The sequence below is a fragment of the Balaenoptera acutorostrata genome, chromosome 19 (assembly GCF_949987535.1).
Source record: "Balaenoptera acutorostrata chromosome 19, mBalAcu1.1, whole genome shotgun sequence".
In the NCBI taxonomy this organism is placed as follows: Eukaryota; Metazoa; Chordata; class Mammalia; order Artiodactyla; family Balaenopteridae; genus Balaenoptera; species Balaenoptera acutorostrata.
The window spans coordinates 50,395,749-50,414,490 of NC_080082.1; the positions used below are offsets into that span (position 1 = coordinate 50,395,749).

General features: G+C 53.2%; 1 protein-coding gene across 5 annotated transcripts in view; it reads left to right on the forward strand.

Moving 5' to 3' along the window:
- The window catches only part of WDR62 (WD repeat domain 62), a 46,062-nt gene that overhangs the window by 26,895 nt on the left and 425 nt on the right, over positions 1-18,742 (forward strand). For 2 of the 5 annotated variants that reach the window (XM_007165183.2, XM_057533269.1), the window contains 19 exons: positions 1,047-1,172; positions 4,401-4,468; positions 4,549-4,670; positions 5,478-5,553; positions 6,337-6,448; positions 6,535-6,598; positions 7,200-7,325; positions 8,685-8,818; positions 10,996-11,048; positions 13,029-13,247; positions 14,859-14,986; positions 15,330-15,433; positions 15,789-15,896; positions 16,205-16,339; positions 16,633-16,747; positions 16,872-17,013; positions 17,095-17,155; positions 17,335-18,018; positions 18,571-18,728. In XM_007165183.2, the coding sequence (XP_007165245.2) occupies positions 1,047-1,172; positions 4,401-4,468; positions 4,549-4,670; positions 5,478-5,553; positions 6,337-6,448; positions 6,535-6,598; positions 7,200-7,325; positions 8,685-8,818; positions 10,996-11,048; positions 13,029-13,247; positions 14,859-14,986; positions 15,330-15,433; positions 15,789-15,896; positions 16,205-16,339; positions 16,633-16,747; positions 16,872-17,013; positions 17,095-17,155; positions 17,335-18,018; positions 18,571-18,728 (2,735 nt within the window). Of the gene's footprint in view, positions 1-1,046; positions 1,173-4,400; positions 4,469-4,548; positions 4,671-5,477; positions 5,554-6,336; positions 6,449-6,534; positions 6,599-7,199; positions 7,326-8,684; positions 8,819-10,995; positions 11,049-13,028; positions 13,248-14,858; positions 14,987-15,329; positions 15,434-15,788; positions 15,897-16,204; positions 16,340-16,632; positions 16,748-16,871; positions 17,014-17,094; positions 17,156-17,334; positions 18,019-18,570; positions 18,729-18,742 lie in introns of those variants that run through there. The other 3 variants (XM_057533268.1, XM_057533271.1, XM_057533270.1) reach the window with 3 other exon arrangements.

Consider the following 18,742-nt stretch of genomic DNA (forward strand, 5'->3'; position numbering starts at 1 on the left):
GCATGCTGCGCTTTCACCCTTAAATGCTTCTGTGAGCATTTCCTAGGAATGGGGACATCTATTTACATGACCACAGTGCACTTATCAAATGTGCATCTTATCAAATCTGTCATCTATCTTGGGTTCTTATTCACATTTTGCCAGTTGTCCCAATGTTGTCCTTTATAGCACCTTTGTTTTTCCAGTCCAGGTTCACATTTCAGTTGTTGTGGCTCTTTTGTCACCTTTGTTTTGGAATAGTTCCACAGCCTTATTTAATTTGTCTTTATGACTTTGGCTTTCTGCAGAATATAGATCAGTCATTTTACAGAATTTCCTTCAATTTGGGTTTGTTGTTCTCCTCATGATTTGATTCCAATGATGCATTTTTGGCAGGAATATAATGTAGGTGGAGTTATGTCCTGATAATGTTAATGTTCTTTCCCTTGCTCTTCCTTCCCCCACACCCTCTGCCCCACCAAATTTTCTTTAAATTTCTTTTCATTCAGTACACCTCTCCCGAGCTTCCCTCCACCTCAGGTCATGTGTTAGGCCTCAGACATAGCAGGTGCCCAGGCTAGGCACTGTCTGAGGGGGCCAGCACGAAGGTCCAGCGGCTGAAGGAAGGGTGGCAGCATGTGGTCAGTAGGGCCTATATGAGGCTCATGTAGCCTGAGCTCAGAGAGTGAGGGGGCAGTGCTCTGGGGAGGCTGAGAAGTTGGCAGGGCCTCACATGGCTGCCAAGTAGCTGGACTTGGTAGGGAGGAGTGCTGGGCTCTGCTGGAATGTCTGGTGTGGGCACAAGTGGAGGAGTGTCCGCATGTACATCAAGAGTCATCCTGCAGGAACTGGTGGCAAGGGATGTTAAATGCCAGGGTTTGGGGCTCTGGGGAAAGACTGCCCAGAGTGGGGGAGTGGCCCCTTTCTGGGTTTGTGGCAAGTTGACTGCAGTTAAGAAACCGAAGATTCCTTCTTCAAGGCCAGGAAAGCTCAGTCACATTGCTCTCTGGGAGGCCAAGCCATCAAGCAGCCTCCCAGAAACCCAGTGGCACCCTTTCCATCCGCAGGGTTGACCTTGCTGGCCTCAGCCAGTCGGGACCGACTGATCCACGTGCTGAACGTGGAGAAGAACTACAACCTGGAGCAGACCCTGGACGACCACTCCTCCTCCATCACCGCCATCAAGTTTGCTGGTGAGCCCTTCCCTTCTGCGTCCTGCGCCTCATTAGATGGGCTCCTTTGACTGCACGTAACAGCAAAAGCCCCCTTTAGCTTAGAGAAAAAAGGGAGAGGCAAGCTCTGGATTCAGGCGCAGCTGGATCCAAAGATTGAATTTTTATTTATTTATTAAAAAAAAATTTTTTAGACTAATTTTTTTTTTTAATAACCTCTATTTTAAATGTATTTATTTATTTTTGGCTGTGTTGGGTCTTCATTTCTGTGCGAGGGCTTTCTCCAGTTGCGGCAAGTGGGGGCCACTCTTCATCGCGGTGCGCGGGCCTCTCACTATCGTGGCCTCTCTTGTTGTGGAGCACAGGATCCAGACGCGCAGGCTCAGTAGTTGTGGCTCACGGGCCTAGTTGCTCCGCGGCATGTGGGATCCTCCCAGACCAGGACTCGAACCCGTGTCCCCTGCATTGGCAGGCAGATTCTCAACCACTGCGCCACCAGGGAAGCCCCTAATTTTTTTTTTTAATGCTTTTGGAGTATCGTTTATTTTGGCCGTTCCACGTGGCATGCAGGATCTTAGTTCCCAGAGCAGGGATTGAACCCATTCCCCCTGCAGTGGAAGCACAGAGTCGTAACCACTGGACCACTAGGGAAGTCCCCAAAGGTTGACTTTTTTGAAGTTACCTGGACTCTCTCCCTCTGTCAGCTGTGCCTTTCTCTCGTGGGCAGGATCTCAGTGGTCACTGTGCCGCTGGAAAGAGATTTCCCCTCTTCCTGTCAATTTTGGCAGAAATTGGGAACTGACTTTCCTTGTGCTGGCTTGAGGCACCTGCCCTTTCCAGAACAGTTATTGGTGCCAGAGCTTTGGAGTATCCTCTTGGGCTGGGTGTGACTCGTGTGCCCCCAGCCCCCACCTGCCTCCACCCCTGATCCAGGAGGACTGACATTAGGTGAGTGCTGGTCCACAGAAAGAAATCAGAATGCCAGTCCAAGGTGGGATGGGTTCTGGTGACCTTGGCGGAAAAATAGGTGACAGTGACAATTGCTGGAGGCTAATTCTGTGCTGGGTGATGTGATCCTTGCACTGCCCCAGCAGTTACTGTACTTTACAGCCAGAGTCACACAGCCAGTAGGTGCAGGCCTGGTATTTTGCATAACGCTGTCCTTTACAGCCCTCGCTCAACCAGGCAACTGAAGGGATCCCTCCAAGACTGGAAAGATCCAGTATGGAGATCCCTGGCCCTAAGGGACTCCAAGAGGAGGGGAAGTAGGCCCTGTGGGGTTTAACTGATCAGAACCCAAGAACATGTTCAAAACTATATTCAAGAAGAATCCATTCATGGAGGGAATACGTCCACGTACTCCAGGTTCTTGACTACGAAGAGTTTTGTACATATAATCTTGTGGCTGAGAATGTATTAATGTCCTTGGTCTTTCCCACTGTCTGCCCTGTCTCTGTCTAACTCAGGTGGTCGGGAGCTGGGCAAAAACAGGTTAACACGTTTGCTATGTCTTGATGAGGACCTGACAAAAGCTGATCAGCTCAAACTTCTCAGACACCTGTAAAAAACTGTTCAGACCATCCCATTCCACAGGGTAGAGGTAGTTAGAATAGATCGGTAAATCTAGCAGTTTGGCTAGCAGTGACCTCACCTTTAATGAATGGTCTAGATCCAGGAGAGGTGATAACTGGCCAAGGGGGTGGCCCAGGAGTCGGTCCTTTAGGTCACCTTCTGAAGGCATGGGCCTCTGTTAAAGCCCCAGCCGGTCTGAGAGGATGCACATCCTAAAACCAGTCCTGTGAGCCCTGCTCTGGCTGGGCTGGCTCAACTGGGCGTTATGCTCAAAACATTGATAGTTCGTATAAACTGGGCACCAGCCAGTCGGAAACTGTCTGAAGCTATCCAGCTAAAGGATGAATCAGTCTTTTAATTCTTTTCTATGAAACATATATCCAAAAAAGTGAACAGAAAAATCTGTGAATAGTTTACAGAATAATACAATGAATATCCACATCAAGGTTCATAGTCAGTAGGTCTGAACTAGACACACCCATTGTTTATAGCCAGCAACTGTTCTGATTGGTCCTGGTCCTAATATTGCTAAATACTTGGACTCAGCACCCCAGGTTAAGAAGCAAAACATTACCAGTAGTAACTTGCAGGCCGTCTCTGGATTCCTCCCCAACACAGGACTTGTTCCCTTCTATAAACCAGTGACTTCTGCTCGAGTAACATCTTAACTTGTATGTCGGGCCTGGGTGCTCTCAAATGTCCTGTCATGAAGGAGCAGTGTCTGTTGTACCAAGGTTGTACATGTTTTATATTCGTTCTGTCTTTTCATCCTCACCACAACTCTGCAAGGTATTTGTGCTGTGATTATTCTTATTCTATAAAGAAAGAAGAATAAAAGTAAGAACATCGATCGTGCTTACCAGGTAGCAGCCACTGTCCCAAGGGCTTCATACCACTCCACGGGGCGGTGGCTGATACAGGCTCATTGAACAGACAGGAAGCTGAGGCTCGGAGAGGAAGCCTGACTTCAGAGCACAGTGTTTAACCAGAGAATGCCTGGGATCAGCCCTGGCCCCATCTTGACTCTCTGCACCCTGGGACAAGGACGGTGTGACTCTGAGCCCCTGGGTTCACATTTGTACAAGTGGCTGGTGACAGTCAGGAAGGGGAGGCACACGTGGCACAGGACCTGGCCCGAAGTCTGTGGATATTCCTTGTTTTTTTTGGCTGCACCGCATGGCTTGCAGGATCTTAGTTCCCCGACCAGGGATCGAGCCTGTACCCCCTGCAGTGGAAGCGAAGAGTCCCAACCACTGGGCTGCCAGGGAAGCCCCTGTGTGGATATTCTGATCATTCTTGAGGGCGTGAGCCTCCCAGCGGTCTGCCTGTCTCCTCTTGCTCCCTGCTTCACTCCCGCCTCCATTGTGAGGCCAGAGTCACCTTTCCAAATCCCAAATTAAACATGGTGCCCCTGCTGTGTCCCTGGCTTCTGTTACCCTGTCTGCTCTTGCTCTGCAGATTCCTGCCTTGCCCACTGCACCATCTGTGCCCCCCTCACACAGAGCTCACAGTTTACAGAGTCCTACTGGCACCCAGCACTCACCTCACCTCCTCCGGGAAGCCCTCTCTGACCCGCAACAGAATGCCCTGATAGTAGAGTTCCCTTCTTAGGATCCCCAGCCCCAGTTGGGCCCAGCAGTGGCCCAGCCCTGCCTAAGGCACTGCTTCCTCCTCCAGGCCACAGGGACATCCAGATGATCAGCTGTGGGGCCGACAAGAGCATCTACTTCCGCAGTGCCCAGCGGGTAGAGTGGGGCAGCCTCCTTGGGGGCTGGGTAGGGGGCTTGTCAGGGGTGTCCTCTGAAGGCCCTGCCTGCCCTGCCAGGCCTCAGATGGACTACACTTTGTCCGTACCCACCACGTGGCAGAGAAGACCACCTTGTATGACATGGACATTGACATTACCCAAAAGTATGTGGCTGTGGCCTGCCAGGACCGCAACGTAAGGTGAGGAACTGCCCTGGACTCTTAGTCAGCCAGACTAAGTGGGGCCTGGTTGGGTCTGTCTTCTCATGAGCGCTCTGCTTTCCTCCCCCTGCTCACCTGGTCCCTGAGAAGCTGGGTGGAGTGGTGGGACCCAGTGGGTGTTTCTTAGGAGCTGGGTTCACCCAGGCCTAGTCTCCAGGTCAAACAGAGGGTTCTCCTAGATCTCAGGAGCCTGTGTGAGGCAACTAAGAGCTGCTGATGTGGCTCATAAACTCACTCATCCTCGTTCCCTGAGCTCCTGTCTGGGAGGGACAGTGGGGGAGTCACAGGCCCTGCCTTCGTGGAGCTCACAGTGCAGTGGAGGAGAAGACAGACTGACCAGACAGTGACAGCACAGAGTGGTCAGGGCTGGGATGAGGGGAGCCCAGGGGCTTTGGGGGGGCCCTGGGAGGACATCCGACCCTACCTGGGGTCGCTGGAAGGGACATCTGAGCTTAAACTGGGAAGGATGTGGAGGAATAAGCATGTGAAAGAGGCTCTCCATCTCCTTCATTTGCTCATTCAAATTGGGTGCCAGGCACTCAGCTTGCTGTGTGGCAGGGAGATGGATATTAACTCAGTGGACACCCCAAGACGTAACCTCTGTGACCTCAGCCTGAGACAGGGTCTCATTCCCTGATACGGGGTCTAAGTCCAGGCATCGGATGGGGGACAGGAGGTACTGGGGGCTTCCAGGGGAGAGGAGGGCAGCAGGTAAGGTTGGAACAAGGGAGCAAGAGAGGGCAGTGGGCAGGGCCATGTTAGCCACTTCTGCTCTCACCTTCCCAGAGTCTACAACACCATGAACGGGAAGCAGAAGAAGTGCTACAAGGGCTCCCAGGGTGACGAAGGGTCCCTGCTGAAGGTGAGGAGCTGGGGCCCCGGGTGAAAACTGTCCACAGACACCCACACACAAGGCCCCCCTGTCTGTCTCCTGCCCTGTTGGGCCTCCTGACACCTGGGTCCTCCTTGGCACCTGATCAGAGGGATCAAAGGATCCCCTGCTGGCCAGCATCTACTCAGGCCTGGCTGACCAAGGATGCTTGGGACCCAGGGCTGGCCCTGACTGCTCTTACCGTTATTTACTGAATCCTTCCCCAAGTGGGGACATTTAAGTGGTTTCCATTGTGAGTGGCAATAGAGTGTGGTGGGAGGAATCAGAGAGGCCTCTCCAGGCTTGCCCCCGCCTGTGTTATCCAGGATGAGGTGGGGACCTTCTCAAGAGGCTCTGGACTAGGGGAGTTATGAGTTCAGGCTCCAGGGTCAGACCCTCTTACAGCTCTGCCTCGGGTTGACTGTGACCTTGGGCAAATGTCATCTCCTCTCCAACCTGTTTCATCATGTGTAAAATGCAAATAAAAATTGCCTCTATCACAGGGTTCTGTGGGGGAAATAAGTTCACACATGTACAGCTCTTAGCACAGGGCCTGGCTGCCATTAGTACCATTGTTGTGGTTGTTGATTTCTTCACCTGTGAAATGGGAGCAGGAGCTTCTACCTACCACGGTGTGTGTCGTGAGGGTTACCTGAGTCCATGTGCCAAGCGCCCAGCACGAGGCGTTCCTCAGTCAGTGGGGTTGTGTGTTGAGACCCAGGCCTATTCCAGAAGGAGGCAGCCCAAGTGTCACGTGGGTGTTCTTCTCGGCAGGTCCACGTGGACCCCTCAGGCACCTTCCTGGCCACAAGCTGCTCTGACAAAAGCATCTCGGTGATTGATTTTTACTCCGGCGAGTGCATTGCCAAGATGTTTGGCCATTCAGGTGGGTGTGCTTCCCTGCTTGGGACACCTCCCCAACCCAGCCTTCTGGCTCAGAAGGCCAGCACGGTTTCTCTGCTCTGCTTGCAGAAATCGTCACCGGCATGAAGTTCACCTACGATTGTCGTCACTTGATCACAGTATCTGGAGACAGGTGGGAAAGGCCTGGAGGCTGCCCCGGCTGGGCCTCCCTCTGGGAGTGGGTGGGACCTATCCTGCGGGGAGAGCAAGGGCTCAGACACTGGAACCCCATGCCCACAGCCTGCCTGTGCAGAGAGCTCTCTGAGTGTGCCAGCTTACTCTCCTCGGATAGTGTGTGCCCAGCCCTGAGTTCAAATCCTAGCTCTGCCACTTAATATCCCCTCTCTGACTCTGTAAAAGAGAGATGACCCCATCTACCTTGAAAATCGTATGGTGAGAGTCAAATGAGATGACATAAGTTTCTTAGCGCATGGTTGGTATCCAAGGAAGTCCCTTTTGGCGCTCTCTTCAATTTATCAATACTACACTCCTTCCTCACAGCCCCCTTCCTTGGGTCTCAAAGTCTTCAGAGCAGCCTTGGTTTGCTGGGATGCCCTGGACCCCTCCCAGGGTGTAGACCTGACTTGGTCCGAAGCCCTGTGCTAAGCTGACGAGGGCTGTTTTCCGGGCCAGGAAATAAGGTCTTGGCAGTGATGAACCAGGTGGCTCTGGGGTCAGATGGCTTCCATATTCACTGTTCCTCCCTCTTCTACATCCCTCCTTGGCCTCTGCAGCTGCGTGTTCATCTGGCACTTGGGCCCGGAGATCACCAACTGCATGAAGCAGCACTTGCTGGAGATGGACCGCTGTGAGCAGCAGCAGCAGGACACGAAGGACAGGAACTGGAGCAGCCGCTCCAGGTGCTGGCGACCCCCTGTCCAGCCCCTGTCCGTCCACCAGAGGGCCGTCTTCCTGCCCTGGGCCCCGGGAGGAGAGAGGCTGGGGAAACAACCACGGCCCAGACAGCCCTAGGCCCTGCCCTTTGTGCCCTCGGGGCCTAGAAGGGAGATGTACTTTGAATAGGAAGTTACAATAATGCATATGAGAAGGGTTTTGAAGTGTAAAAGCAAAAGTGCTTGGAGAGCCCATGGGCACTCTGGTGGGGAAGCCCCAGGGGGCTGTGCGGACCAGAGGAGGCCCCAACCCAGCCCACCCAGCCCATGGTGGGGAGGGAGGAGATCAGAGAAGGGTCCAGTGGAGCAGAGATGTCTTCTTAATCTTTTTTTTTTTAAGGTATTCTTTTTGTTTGTTTTTAATTTTTGGCTGCGTTGGGTCTTCATTGCTGCACACGCGCTTTTTCTAGTTGCGGTGAGCTGGGGCTACTCTTCGTTGCAGTGCGCCGGCTTCTCACTGCGGTGGCTTCTCGTTGCACAGCATGGGCTCTAGGTGTGCGGGCTTCGGTCGTTGTGGCACACGGGCTCAGTAGTTGTGGTGCACGGGCTTAGTTGCTCTGTGGTATGTGGGATCTTCCCGGACCAGGGCTTGAACCCGTGTCCCCTGCATTGGCAGGCAGATTCTTAACCACTGTGCCACCAGGGAAGTCCCATCTTCTTAATCTTTTAATGGAAGTTATTCCTTCACTTATATCTTTGAGTTTCCTAAACATATTTCTTAAGTCTTTATATTGCAAGACCAGTTTTATTTGGAGCGAATTCCTGTTCTGGTTTTTGATTTGGGATTTTGGTTTGGAAGTTTCAGTTGGAGTGGGAGGTTTTGAATTTTCTTCTCTCCCGCCTCCGGAGCTATCCCTATCTCTCTCTGTGTCTTGAGGCTTTGCATTGCTTCCCCACGGGGACCAGGCCTGGCATGGGCCATATTTTGCAGTGATCTTGAGGTAATGCAGATCTAGGCACCAAGAGAGTGGGCAGCTCTTTGGCTTGTGGAGCTAAAACCTCATTGCTAACCCCACTTCCCAGAACAGAAGCCAGCAGCTTAGGACTCATGCCCTACTATCATCTGCTTTGCTTTTTGTTCCATTGCTGTGGCCCTTGAAGAGTTTGTCTTATTTCTTGAGCCCAGCCTTTGTTACATCTCATTTATTGTGGCAATATGTTTCTAGCAGAGGGGGTGTGGCAGGTGAGACCTTCCAGCACCGTCTTGACCAGAAGCCAAGAGTATGTTCACATGGACCCCAGCACAGGGCCCAGCCCTAGGCAGGTCCCCTCTACCACCCCATTTACCTATGTTTCTCTCCTTGCCGTCCTTTTTCCTGGCTTCAGGCAGGAGACATATGCATCCATGCCCAACGAGATTTGCTCCCTAAGCCCTGGAGAGCAGACGGAGGATGAGCTGGAGGAAGAATGTGAACCTGAAGAGTTGCTAAAGACACCATCAAAAGAGAGTTTGGATCCAGGTTGGGAAAGGGGCCCTATTTTGACCTCTCAGTGTAGGGATCATTGCTGGGTTTTGGCCACCTACTCTGTTTTCACAGCCTGGCACATGTTGAAGCTCAATAATCACATCAGTCAGGACTTTTTCAGGGTAATAGCACCTAGACTCTCACTGGCTTAATTTAGAAAGAGAATTTATTGGTTCTTGTAAATGGAAATTTGAGAGTATTGGTTCAGGCATGGCTGGATCCAGGTAGTCAGGTGATGTTAAAGAAATAGATGTTTCTCCATCTCCTGGCTCTGCTTTTCTCCATGTTGACTTTGCTCTCAGGCAGAGTCTCCCTGTACAAGGGGCAAAGTATCCCCAGCAGCTCAAGGTTATAACACTCTAGAAAAGAGAGCACTTCTTTCCCAGTAGCTCAAAGTACTGTGTTCATGACTCATGTTCCTGCTGTGAGTCACCTGCCCATTTCTGAGTCACTGGGATTGGCCAGGCCTGAGTTATGTGGTCATCCCTGAGGGTAGGAGGCTTTAGTCAGCTCCACTTGAACCACCTGACCAAAGGCGAGGGGTGGGTGTAAGGGGGTGTCCCAGGGGAAAAACAGGGTGATATTAACCAGAATACAGACCAGATTCTCTTGTTCAGGCAGAAGGGAGAGTAGTAGCTCAGCGACTTTATGAGAGGCCAGGCCCTCTATAAATTTCTGCCCCTCCGCATATCGCCTTGGCTTAGGCCCTCATGTTACAAGATGGCTGCTTAAGTTCCAGGCATCAGAGACATTTTTTTTTCACATCTTTATTGGAGTATAATTGCTTTACAGTGTTGTGTTAGTTTGCTGTACAACAAAGTGAATCAGCTATATGTATACATATATCCCCATATCCCCTCCCTCTTGAGCCTCCCTCCCACCCTCCCTATCCCACCCTTCTAGGTCATCACAAAGCCTCGAGCTGATCTCCCTGTGCTATGCAGCAGCTTCCCACTAGCCATCCATTTTACATTTGGTAGTGTATATATGTCAGTGCTAGTCTCTCACTTTGTCCCAGCTTCCCCTTCCCCCACTGTGTCCTCAGAGACATGGTTGAAAGAGGACATTCCCTCCTGGAATCTCCTGTAGAGAGGAAACTCTCTCCCAGAAGCCCCTGCAGGCTTCTCACAGGTCCCATTGGCCATGATTGCTCCAGCTGTGAGAGAGGCTGGGAACAGTGACCAGCACTGGGTGCTCTTAGCGAGGGTAGTGGGCTGCCAAGAAGGAGGAAACAGGCAGGGGCCAACTGGATGGCTGACCGGTAGGCAACAGCAGTGGGAGGATTCAGCCTTGGGAAGCAATCAAATAGAGAGTAAGCTCATTCTCTTTGTCACCACCCTCACATCCAATCCAGCGTCCTCTCCCAGGTGGCCACTTCAATGAGTTTGGTGTGAATCCTTATAGGCCTTTTCCTGATCATTAATATACATGTGTGCATATCCATAGGAAACATCTGTGTCAGCAAATTGTATTATACTGCAGATATCATTCTGTATCTTTTTCTTCTCAAAACTATCTTACTGACCTGTAGGTTGGTGAATACAAAACAGAGGCCTCCCTCTTTTAACCAGCAGCATAACCAGTGATTTTGCTCTGGGTGGGCATTTGTGTGTTTTCTAACTTTACACTGTTGTGAATGACGCTGTGCTGACCACTCCTCGGCCTCAGGCCGAGGACTGGCATTGCTAGATCCTGGGGTTAATACACTTTTTTTTTTTTTTAAGATTTGTTTTATTTTTTTTGGCTGTGCCACGTGGCATATGGGATTTTTATTCCCCAGCCAGGGATTGAACCCGTGCCTCCTGCATTGGGAGCACAGAGTCTTAACCACTGGACTGCCAGGGAAGTCGGATATACTTTTTATTTTAAAAGAGAACACCGAGGGCCCTCCAAATCCAGTTACTGCCCCACCCAGCAGTCAGTGTTAAGCCCTCCGTTTCCCCACACTTTTGCCAACTTTTGATAGTTTGAAGCATTTTAATTTTGGTCAGTCTTATGGGTAAAACATTATATCCCATTGTTTAAATTTGCACTTCCCTGACAGTTAGAGAGGTTGACCATCTTTGGATGTCTGTCATTTCCTGTGTTGTCTCTGGAGAACTGCTGTTTATGTTGCCTGTTGTCTCTTGGGTTGCTTATTCTCTTTTCATGGATTCCATGTGTCTCTCCAGATCCTCGGTGCCTGCTGACCAACGGCAAGCTGCCACTCTGGGCAAAGCGGCTGGTGAGTCTGCCCGGAGAGTGGGACGCCTAGGAGCTGACAAAGAAGGGGTGCCCTCCTCCATGTTCCTCATTCTTCTGGGAACACTTTTCCCCTCCACGTCTCCTTTCCCTGGAGAACCCCTGTCATCCTTCCACTCTCCGCTTAGACAGTCCTTCTTTCATGCAACACATATTTACTGAGTGCCTACCCTGTGCTAGGCCTTGCTGTGGCCCTTAGATACAGCAACCAGCAGGGCAGATGAAGTCTCTGCCTTCACAGGCTCATTCTCTAGTTTGGGAGGTGGACAATAGCCACATCAAACAGGTAAATTATATAGTATTTGGGGAACTGATAATCAGCGCTATGGAGGACAAAAAAGTTGAGAAGGAAAATACAAAGTGTTGGGGGTGGTGACAATTTTAGGGTAAAAAGAAAAGGCTTCACTGGGAGGCCTTCACGTATTTGAGCAGAATTAAAGCAAGTGAGAAATACAGATCCTGGGAAAGAATGTTCCAGGCAGAGAGACCAGTCTGCAAGGGTGAGGGCCGTGAGGCAGGATCATGCTTATTAGCATGTTCCAGGAAGTTCAGGGAGGCCCGATGCCTGGGTCGAGGGTGAATGAGGGCAGAATGGCGGAGAAGGGCTCGGAGAAGCAGTGGGGGCCAGGTGGTGAGGAACCGTGTGGGCTTGCTGCGTCCCCTCGACACCCCTTATTGTCCTTCTCCACTTATTTCTTCCCCTGTAGCGCTGAGTGAGATGGACAGGAGGGAGAGCTCTGAGCCAAGGAGGGTCGTGCTCTAACTCAGGTGTTAACAGGTCCCTGTGGCTGCCTGTGCAAAACAGACCCTGAGGGGCAAGCAGGGGGACCAGGGAGGAGACTGCTGTGATAATCCTGGCAGGAGAGGTTGGAGGCTGGACCTGGGGGGAGAAGTGGTTGGATTCTGGATGGATTTTGAAGGTGGAGCCAAACAACTGGATGTGAGAGAAAGAGAGGGACCAAGATGAAGGTAGGATTGAATGAGTGATCATTAATTGAGGGAGGGGCAGGCCAGGAGCTGGTGGGTTAGAAGTTGGCAGCAGAATCCTAAACCCCAGGTTGAAGGGTTTATTTCAGGAACAATGTCAGACCTCAAATCAAAGCCTAAATGTCAGCTCTTCAGGGAAATCCTCCCTGTCATCAGCCCCTGCACTGCTGACCAGGTCAGGCATGTGGCTGTGCTCTCTCAGGCCCCCAAGCTTTCCCTTATCAGTGCATATTACAATTGGAGTTACATCCAACAAATATTCACAGAAGACTTACTCTGTACAGGTTCTATTGAGTCTTTTATATGTATTGTTTAATCCTCCTGGATGTACGGGCTTTTCATATCCCTTGTTATTTCACAGATAGGGAACTGAGGCCCAGAGAGGTTAAGTAACTTATCTGGGGTCAAGCTAGGAATTAGGGGAGGTGGGGTTGACCCTAGAAGGCTGGCTCCAGAGCCTACGTTCTCAAGCACCCACCCTCCACTGTCTCTCAAGCAAGTCTTGGTAGGAGGCAGTGGTGGGCAGGACCAGAGTTAGGGTTAGGGGACCGTGGAAGAGAAGTGGCCATATCTTGGATGTGTTTGGGTGGCAGAGTTGAAGAAATACAATGTGAAGTGTGAGGGACAGAATAAGAGGAATGAAGCAGAACTTCAAGGTTTGGGGCCTGAGCAGCTGCAAAGAATCACTGAGACAGGGAAGGCGTTAGGAGGAGTAGGTTTAGGGGGAAGGTCAGTTGTTGCCTTCAACATGTTTGCTTTGAAAGATCACTAAACATCCATGTGGAGACGTGGAGCAGTTGCATGTGCACTTCTGAAGTTTAAGAACAAGGTTCAGGCTGGAAACAAATATCTGGAAGTTGTTTCTGATTGATGTTTAAAGCCACGAGGCTGGATGCGGGTCCGTGCAGTGTCCCAGGCCCTCACTGGAGTCGGCGAGCACTTGGCTAGCTGCCTGACCGTCCCCTGTCACCCTCAGCTAGGAGATGATGATGTGGCAGACAGCTCGGCCTTCCACGCCAAGCGCAGCTACCAGCCACATGGCCGCTGGGCGGAGCGGGCTGACCAGGAGCCTCTCAAGACCATCCTGGATGCCCGGGACCTGGATTGCTACTTTACCCCCATGAAGCCCGAGAACCTAGAGGATTCTGTTCTAGATACAGTGGAGTCGCAGAGACTGGCGGGCCTCCTGAGCGAGGTATAGACTGCCTGCCCCAGCCCAGCCTACAGCCCCTGCCCCATGACTGCTGGCGCAGGACCTGGGGCCTCAGTGCTCTCGTTCTGAAAATAAAGCCGACTGTCCCACTCGAGGGGTGCGAGAGGGTTACATGAGATGGTAGAGGGCAGGAGGGTGAGCCTCGGACCTGGTGCACAGTGAAACTTCCCAGGGCAGACCGGAAAGCGGGGAGGTGGGGTCGCTTGGGGGTTAAGAGCTTGGGCCTGAGGGCAGGCCTATGCCTGAGTGGGGGGGCATTTGAGCAGGTGGAGCCCTGGCCCTACCCCTTCCCGACTCTGTAACTTGCAGCAAAGCTTGATTCTCTGGGCTTTGATTTTCAAAAATATGGTCATTTAAAAAAAAAAAAAGGGACTTCCCTGGTGGTCCAGTGGTTAAGACTCCGTGCTCCCAATGCAGGGGGCCTGGGTTCGATCCCTGGTCATGCCGCAGCCAAGAGCCTGCATGCCACAACTAAAGATCCTGCACACGGCAACTAAGACCCGGTGCAGCCAAATAAATAAATATTTTTTAAAAAGAAAGGTGACTAAGAAAAAAGATTTCAGAAAAGGTCATTTTTAAAAATGGTCATAAAAGAAAAAGTGAACAGGGGGCTTTTATAGTAATCCAGTTCTAGAAACAGGGTCTGGGCCCTAAAAGGTGCTGAAGCAACTTTAGCTCTTATTCTATTATTTTTCAAACAAAATTCTTTTTTATTCTATTATATAAGTTTGCTTATGTGGCATAATATAAATAGTTATGTGCATAAATCATAAATATATAGTTTGATGAATTGCTACCTGTGTACACACCGATGTATCCACCACCCAAGTCAAAATATAGAGCATTCTCTACCTCTTGGAAGGGGATCTTGGAGGACCCCCTTGTGTCTCTTCCAATCAGTACTCCCACTGAGGTAACCAGCATTCTTTTTTTTTTTTTTTTTTTTTTTAATTTTTGGCTGCATTGGGTCTTCGTTGCTGCACGCGGGCTTTCTCTAGATTCGGCGAGTGGGGGCTACTCATCGTTGCGGTGCACGGGCTTCTCGTTGCCGTGGATTCTCTTGTTGCGGAGCACGGGCTCTAGGCGCGCGGGCTTCAGTAGTTGTGGCACGCAGGCTCAGTAGTTGTGGCTCACGGGCTCTAAAGTGCAGGCTCAGTAGTTGTGGTGCCCAGCTTAGTTGCTCCGCGGCATGTGGGATCTTCCTGGACCAGGGCTCTAACCCGTGTCCCCTGCATTGGCAGGCGGATTCTTAACCACTGAGCCACCAAGGAAGCCCTGGTAACCAGCATTCTGACCTCTCTCACCATGGATTGGTTTGCCTGTTCTTGAATTTCATATGAATAGACTCTTAGAGGGTTGGAGCCATACCTATTCCTTATCTGTAAAGGGGCTGATGATAATGCAGGGGCAGCACAGAGTGAGCTCGTCATGGCCCCAGCCCAGGCCCTGGCTCACAGGGAGCATCCAACAGTGAGGGCTGCCATCACTACCGACATCTTTACCATTACCGTCGGTGTTGGCGGAACACCTAGCAGCTTGGGGAGCCCTGGTTGCCACGGCTGCCTCTGATGGCTGTGCTGTCTTCCCCCACAGTCAGAGAGTCCCCAGGACAATGGCTGCGGGCCTCCCTCCTTACCACCCCTACAGAGGGAGTCTTCTGAGGCCAGCGAGCTCATCATCTACCCTCTGGAGACAGAGGTGACAGTCACAGGGACAGACAGGTGGGTGTCCTTGGCACCAAGGGGAACCTTAGTGGGAGAGAGGAAACCTCAGCTGATAGGCACATCCTGGAAGAACTGCTCTCCGCTCTCCCAGTGGGCCTGTGGGAGGGAGGCGGGCGGGGGGTGAAGCCCGGATGGCGCAGGAGCCCAGCCCTGCAGCCTCTGCTGCAGCCTGTCTCCCTGGTTCCAGGAGGAGGTGCGGGGGCCCCTGGAGGCGGCAGGAGAGGTGAGGCTGTACTCCCAGCAGGAGCAGGTGCAGATGTCTAGGCGTTCCGGGTGGGGGCCACTTGTTTACTAACCAGTACGTTATCATTCCCTCTCCCCACCCCCACGGGCACTGCAGCAAGTACTGTGCGGAGGAGGTAGAGAGGGTGCCAGGAGACCAGCAAGGTGACTCCTACCTCAGGGCCCCCTCCATCGGCTCGAAGGACCAGAGCCCACCTGAGGGTGAGTGAGCACCAGGCAGTACACCCTGCAGTAGTCTGTTCATCTGGCCACGTCCCTTTCTGGGCACTGATGGTGACCTTGACCAAGTCTTCCTGAAGCCCAGAGTCTGTCACAGAGACAGACATGGTCCCTGCTATTGTCACTCTAGAATTCTGGAGCCCAACTTGCCACCAGTGGGAGCCCAGCTCTGCACCTTCCTCGAAGTGTAGCCTTGCTGGTCCATAAAAATAGGGGGTGGGTCTTATCATCACCCTTCTGCAGATGAGGAAACTGAAGCCTTGAGACCCAGGGCGCCTTACCTGACTCAGTCAGGGCCCACCTTTGGACTCCTGACCCCTCCCACCCTGTCTTCCAGACTCAGGGGAGTCAGAGGCCGACTTGGAGTGCAGCTTTACCACCATCCATTCCTCCCCTCCACAGCCAGACCCAGACCCTCAGTTTGATGTGACGCCCCCTACACCAGGTAAGTAGGGGCCAGATGTGGGGAAGAGCAGCGCGTGGGCCTGGCCAGGGGATGGTCATGATATATAACCACTGGCCCAACATCAACCCTGCATTTGGTGGCCACTGAGCACCAGTTTCCTCCCCTGGAAGACAGACGCATTAGCCCTTCCTTCTCCGCCTGGTGGCAACAGGGTGTGTGATGGGCAAGTCCAGCTTTCTCCATTGTTAAGTGGCCAGTGGCTTTTTCAGAGCGTCTGCCATGATTCATGGTGTTGATGGTTCTCTCCTGCCCACTCCCTCTCCCTGACCCCCTTCTCCTCTCCCCAGGATGCCCAGGTACCACAGAAGAGTTGTCCCAGCCCGAGGTGCCAAGCATATCCAACGGCTCCCTGCCCCAGACCCCTGAGCAAGAGAAGTTCCTCCGCCACCACTTCGAGACACTTACTGACGCCCACCCTGAGGGTAGGCCATGCCCCTCTCTGACCCCTGACTGGGCGGCATCCAGGACTGGGCTCAGTGTGGGCTCCTCTGGGGTAAGGCTTTCCCTGGCAGGGCTGGCGAGGGTGGTGGGAGGGCGTATGTTTTACTTAGGGGCCCAGCTGCATGGTTTCTTCTGCCTGCTCCATTTGCTCCCAAAGTGTGTGTTGTCTATTGATGAGGGTTTCTGAGGATCTGTCTGCTGGTCTGGGGGTCTGCCTGGGCCACGGCTGGCTGGTTGGAGGGCTTCTGAGGGTGCCTTCGGCATCTTGTCCTAGAGCTCTTCCACGGATCCCTGAGAGACCTGAAGGCCTCTGAGGCCGAGGACGACTTCTTCAATCCCCGGCTGAGCATCTCAGGCCAGTTCCTCTCCCGCCTCCAGAAGACATCCAGGTGGGAGCTGGTGAACTAGTGAACCCCCACCCCGCCTTCCAGCTCTCTGTCTCCCCGAGGAGTGGGGCTGTGTGCCCTCAGGCGCCCCTAGGGCAGCCACAACCACCTGTTTTCCCCCCTACAGGTTCACCCACACCTTCCCTTCCCGGCTGCCCCTGCACCTCGTGAAATCCCCGGAGGTCAAACTCACGGATCTCGGGGGGAGCCCGCCCAGAGCAGAGCCCCTGAGAGCAGGTACTGGCTACACCTGCCCAGGCAGGACCAACGTGAGTACTGGGACCGCTTCCCTCGAGACATAGGGCTGGGAGCCTGGTGGCCTCATCCTCACCTCAAGGCTGTGCTTGCAGGTCATCTCTGGGGGGAAGGCTGAGGAGCCCCTCGAGACCCTGGAAGCCTGGTCCCCACTGAGTGAGTGTCCCCACCCCCGGGTGAAAAGCCCTAGCCTTCTCAGCAAATGGCCCTGGGTGCCTAGCTGAGCCACTGTGGGGATGGACAGGATCCACTGACCCTGCAGCCACCCTGGCCGGGGCTCCCTGTCCATCAGCTCTGAGCGGGGGTGTGAGAGTAAGCTGCCCCTTCCTTTCCAGCCCCCTGCCTCACGGGCCTGGCGCCCTGCATTCTGCCCTCCTCTGTGCCGCCCACAGACAAGAAGCCTCCGACACCCGCAGCTCTACCCACTCCAGGCCTGGCTCAGGGTGTCCACACCCCCGCCGCCCGCTCCTGCGTGGAGGCCACTGCCAGTTCCTGTGCCAAGATACCACGCAGCATTTCCGTTGAGGACAGTGAGGGCCCTGTCCTGGCTGAGCCGGCCAGGCCTCTGTGCAGGTCCTCGTCCCTGGGGGAGCTGGCCTCCCTGGGCCAGGAGCTCCAGGTCATCACCACCACAGTGACACCCAGTTCTGACAGTGAGGGCCAAGAAGCTGCCCTGCCCTCCCGGGGCAACCATGAGGCCCGCGCCAGCCTGAAACTCACCCTGTCAAGCATCTGTGACAGGCCCGTGTTGCCCCCACCCCAACTGGAGCCTCCCAGCACGTGTGTCTGGTCCCAGGAGCCTGTGGCCACCCAGCCCAATGTCATGGTCACAACAGCCAGCTTCCTGGCCCCCAGCCCTGTGGATGGGAGCGCCCCAAGGCTCCACAACGCCACCTTTCTCCCAAGGTTCCTGGCCCCTGAGTCCCTCAATACCCCTGCCCGTCCCAACAGCCCCCCACTTCCAGAGGCCAGGCCTGGGGTCCCTGGCAGCATCACCTCCCTCCTGGAGCCCACCCCTGGTGAGTACCATCCTTGGGACAAGGGATTGTCCCCTAAGCTCATCCCATGTAACAGCTGGCTCAGCTCCGAAGGTGGGCACTTGACCTGGCCACAGGCGCTGTGCCACTCTTTCATTCATTGCCTTACATATTTAGTGAGTACCTCGTTTGTGTTGGGCTTTGTTCCGGGCCCTGGGGACGTGGGACCTGGTGGTAAACAAGACTACAGAGAATTGACACCTTAACTGGGGGAGACGCCCAGACTAAATCTATAAGGAAAGTGTTAAGTGTATCACAAAACGATGTGTGCTGAGACAAAGAAGAGAAAGAAAGGGTTTAGGGAGTGACAGGTGGGAGCAGTGGTTAGTTTTAAACAGGATGATGAGAAAAGGCTTCAGGGAGAAGGTGGCATTTGAGGAGACACCTGCCAGAGGGGTGGGAAGGTAGCCTTGGGGACTGAGGGAAGCGTCCCAGGCAGAGGGACAACAGTTGGGGTCGGCCCAGCAACACTGGCCTCTTTAGACCAGCTAAAAAGCAGAAGTGTCTTTCTCATTTCGTCCCCTCCACCCCCAGATGTGCTCAGTCCAGTCCAGGGCTGCCCTGGACACTGCGGGGAACCGAGGGGGCCAGCCAGGGTCCTGCCCCCACATCCCCTTGAGCTGAGCAATGTGGGGACCGTCGTGCACAGACTGCAGACTACCTTCCAAGAAGCCCTGGACCTTTACCACCTGGTGAGCCGAGCCCC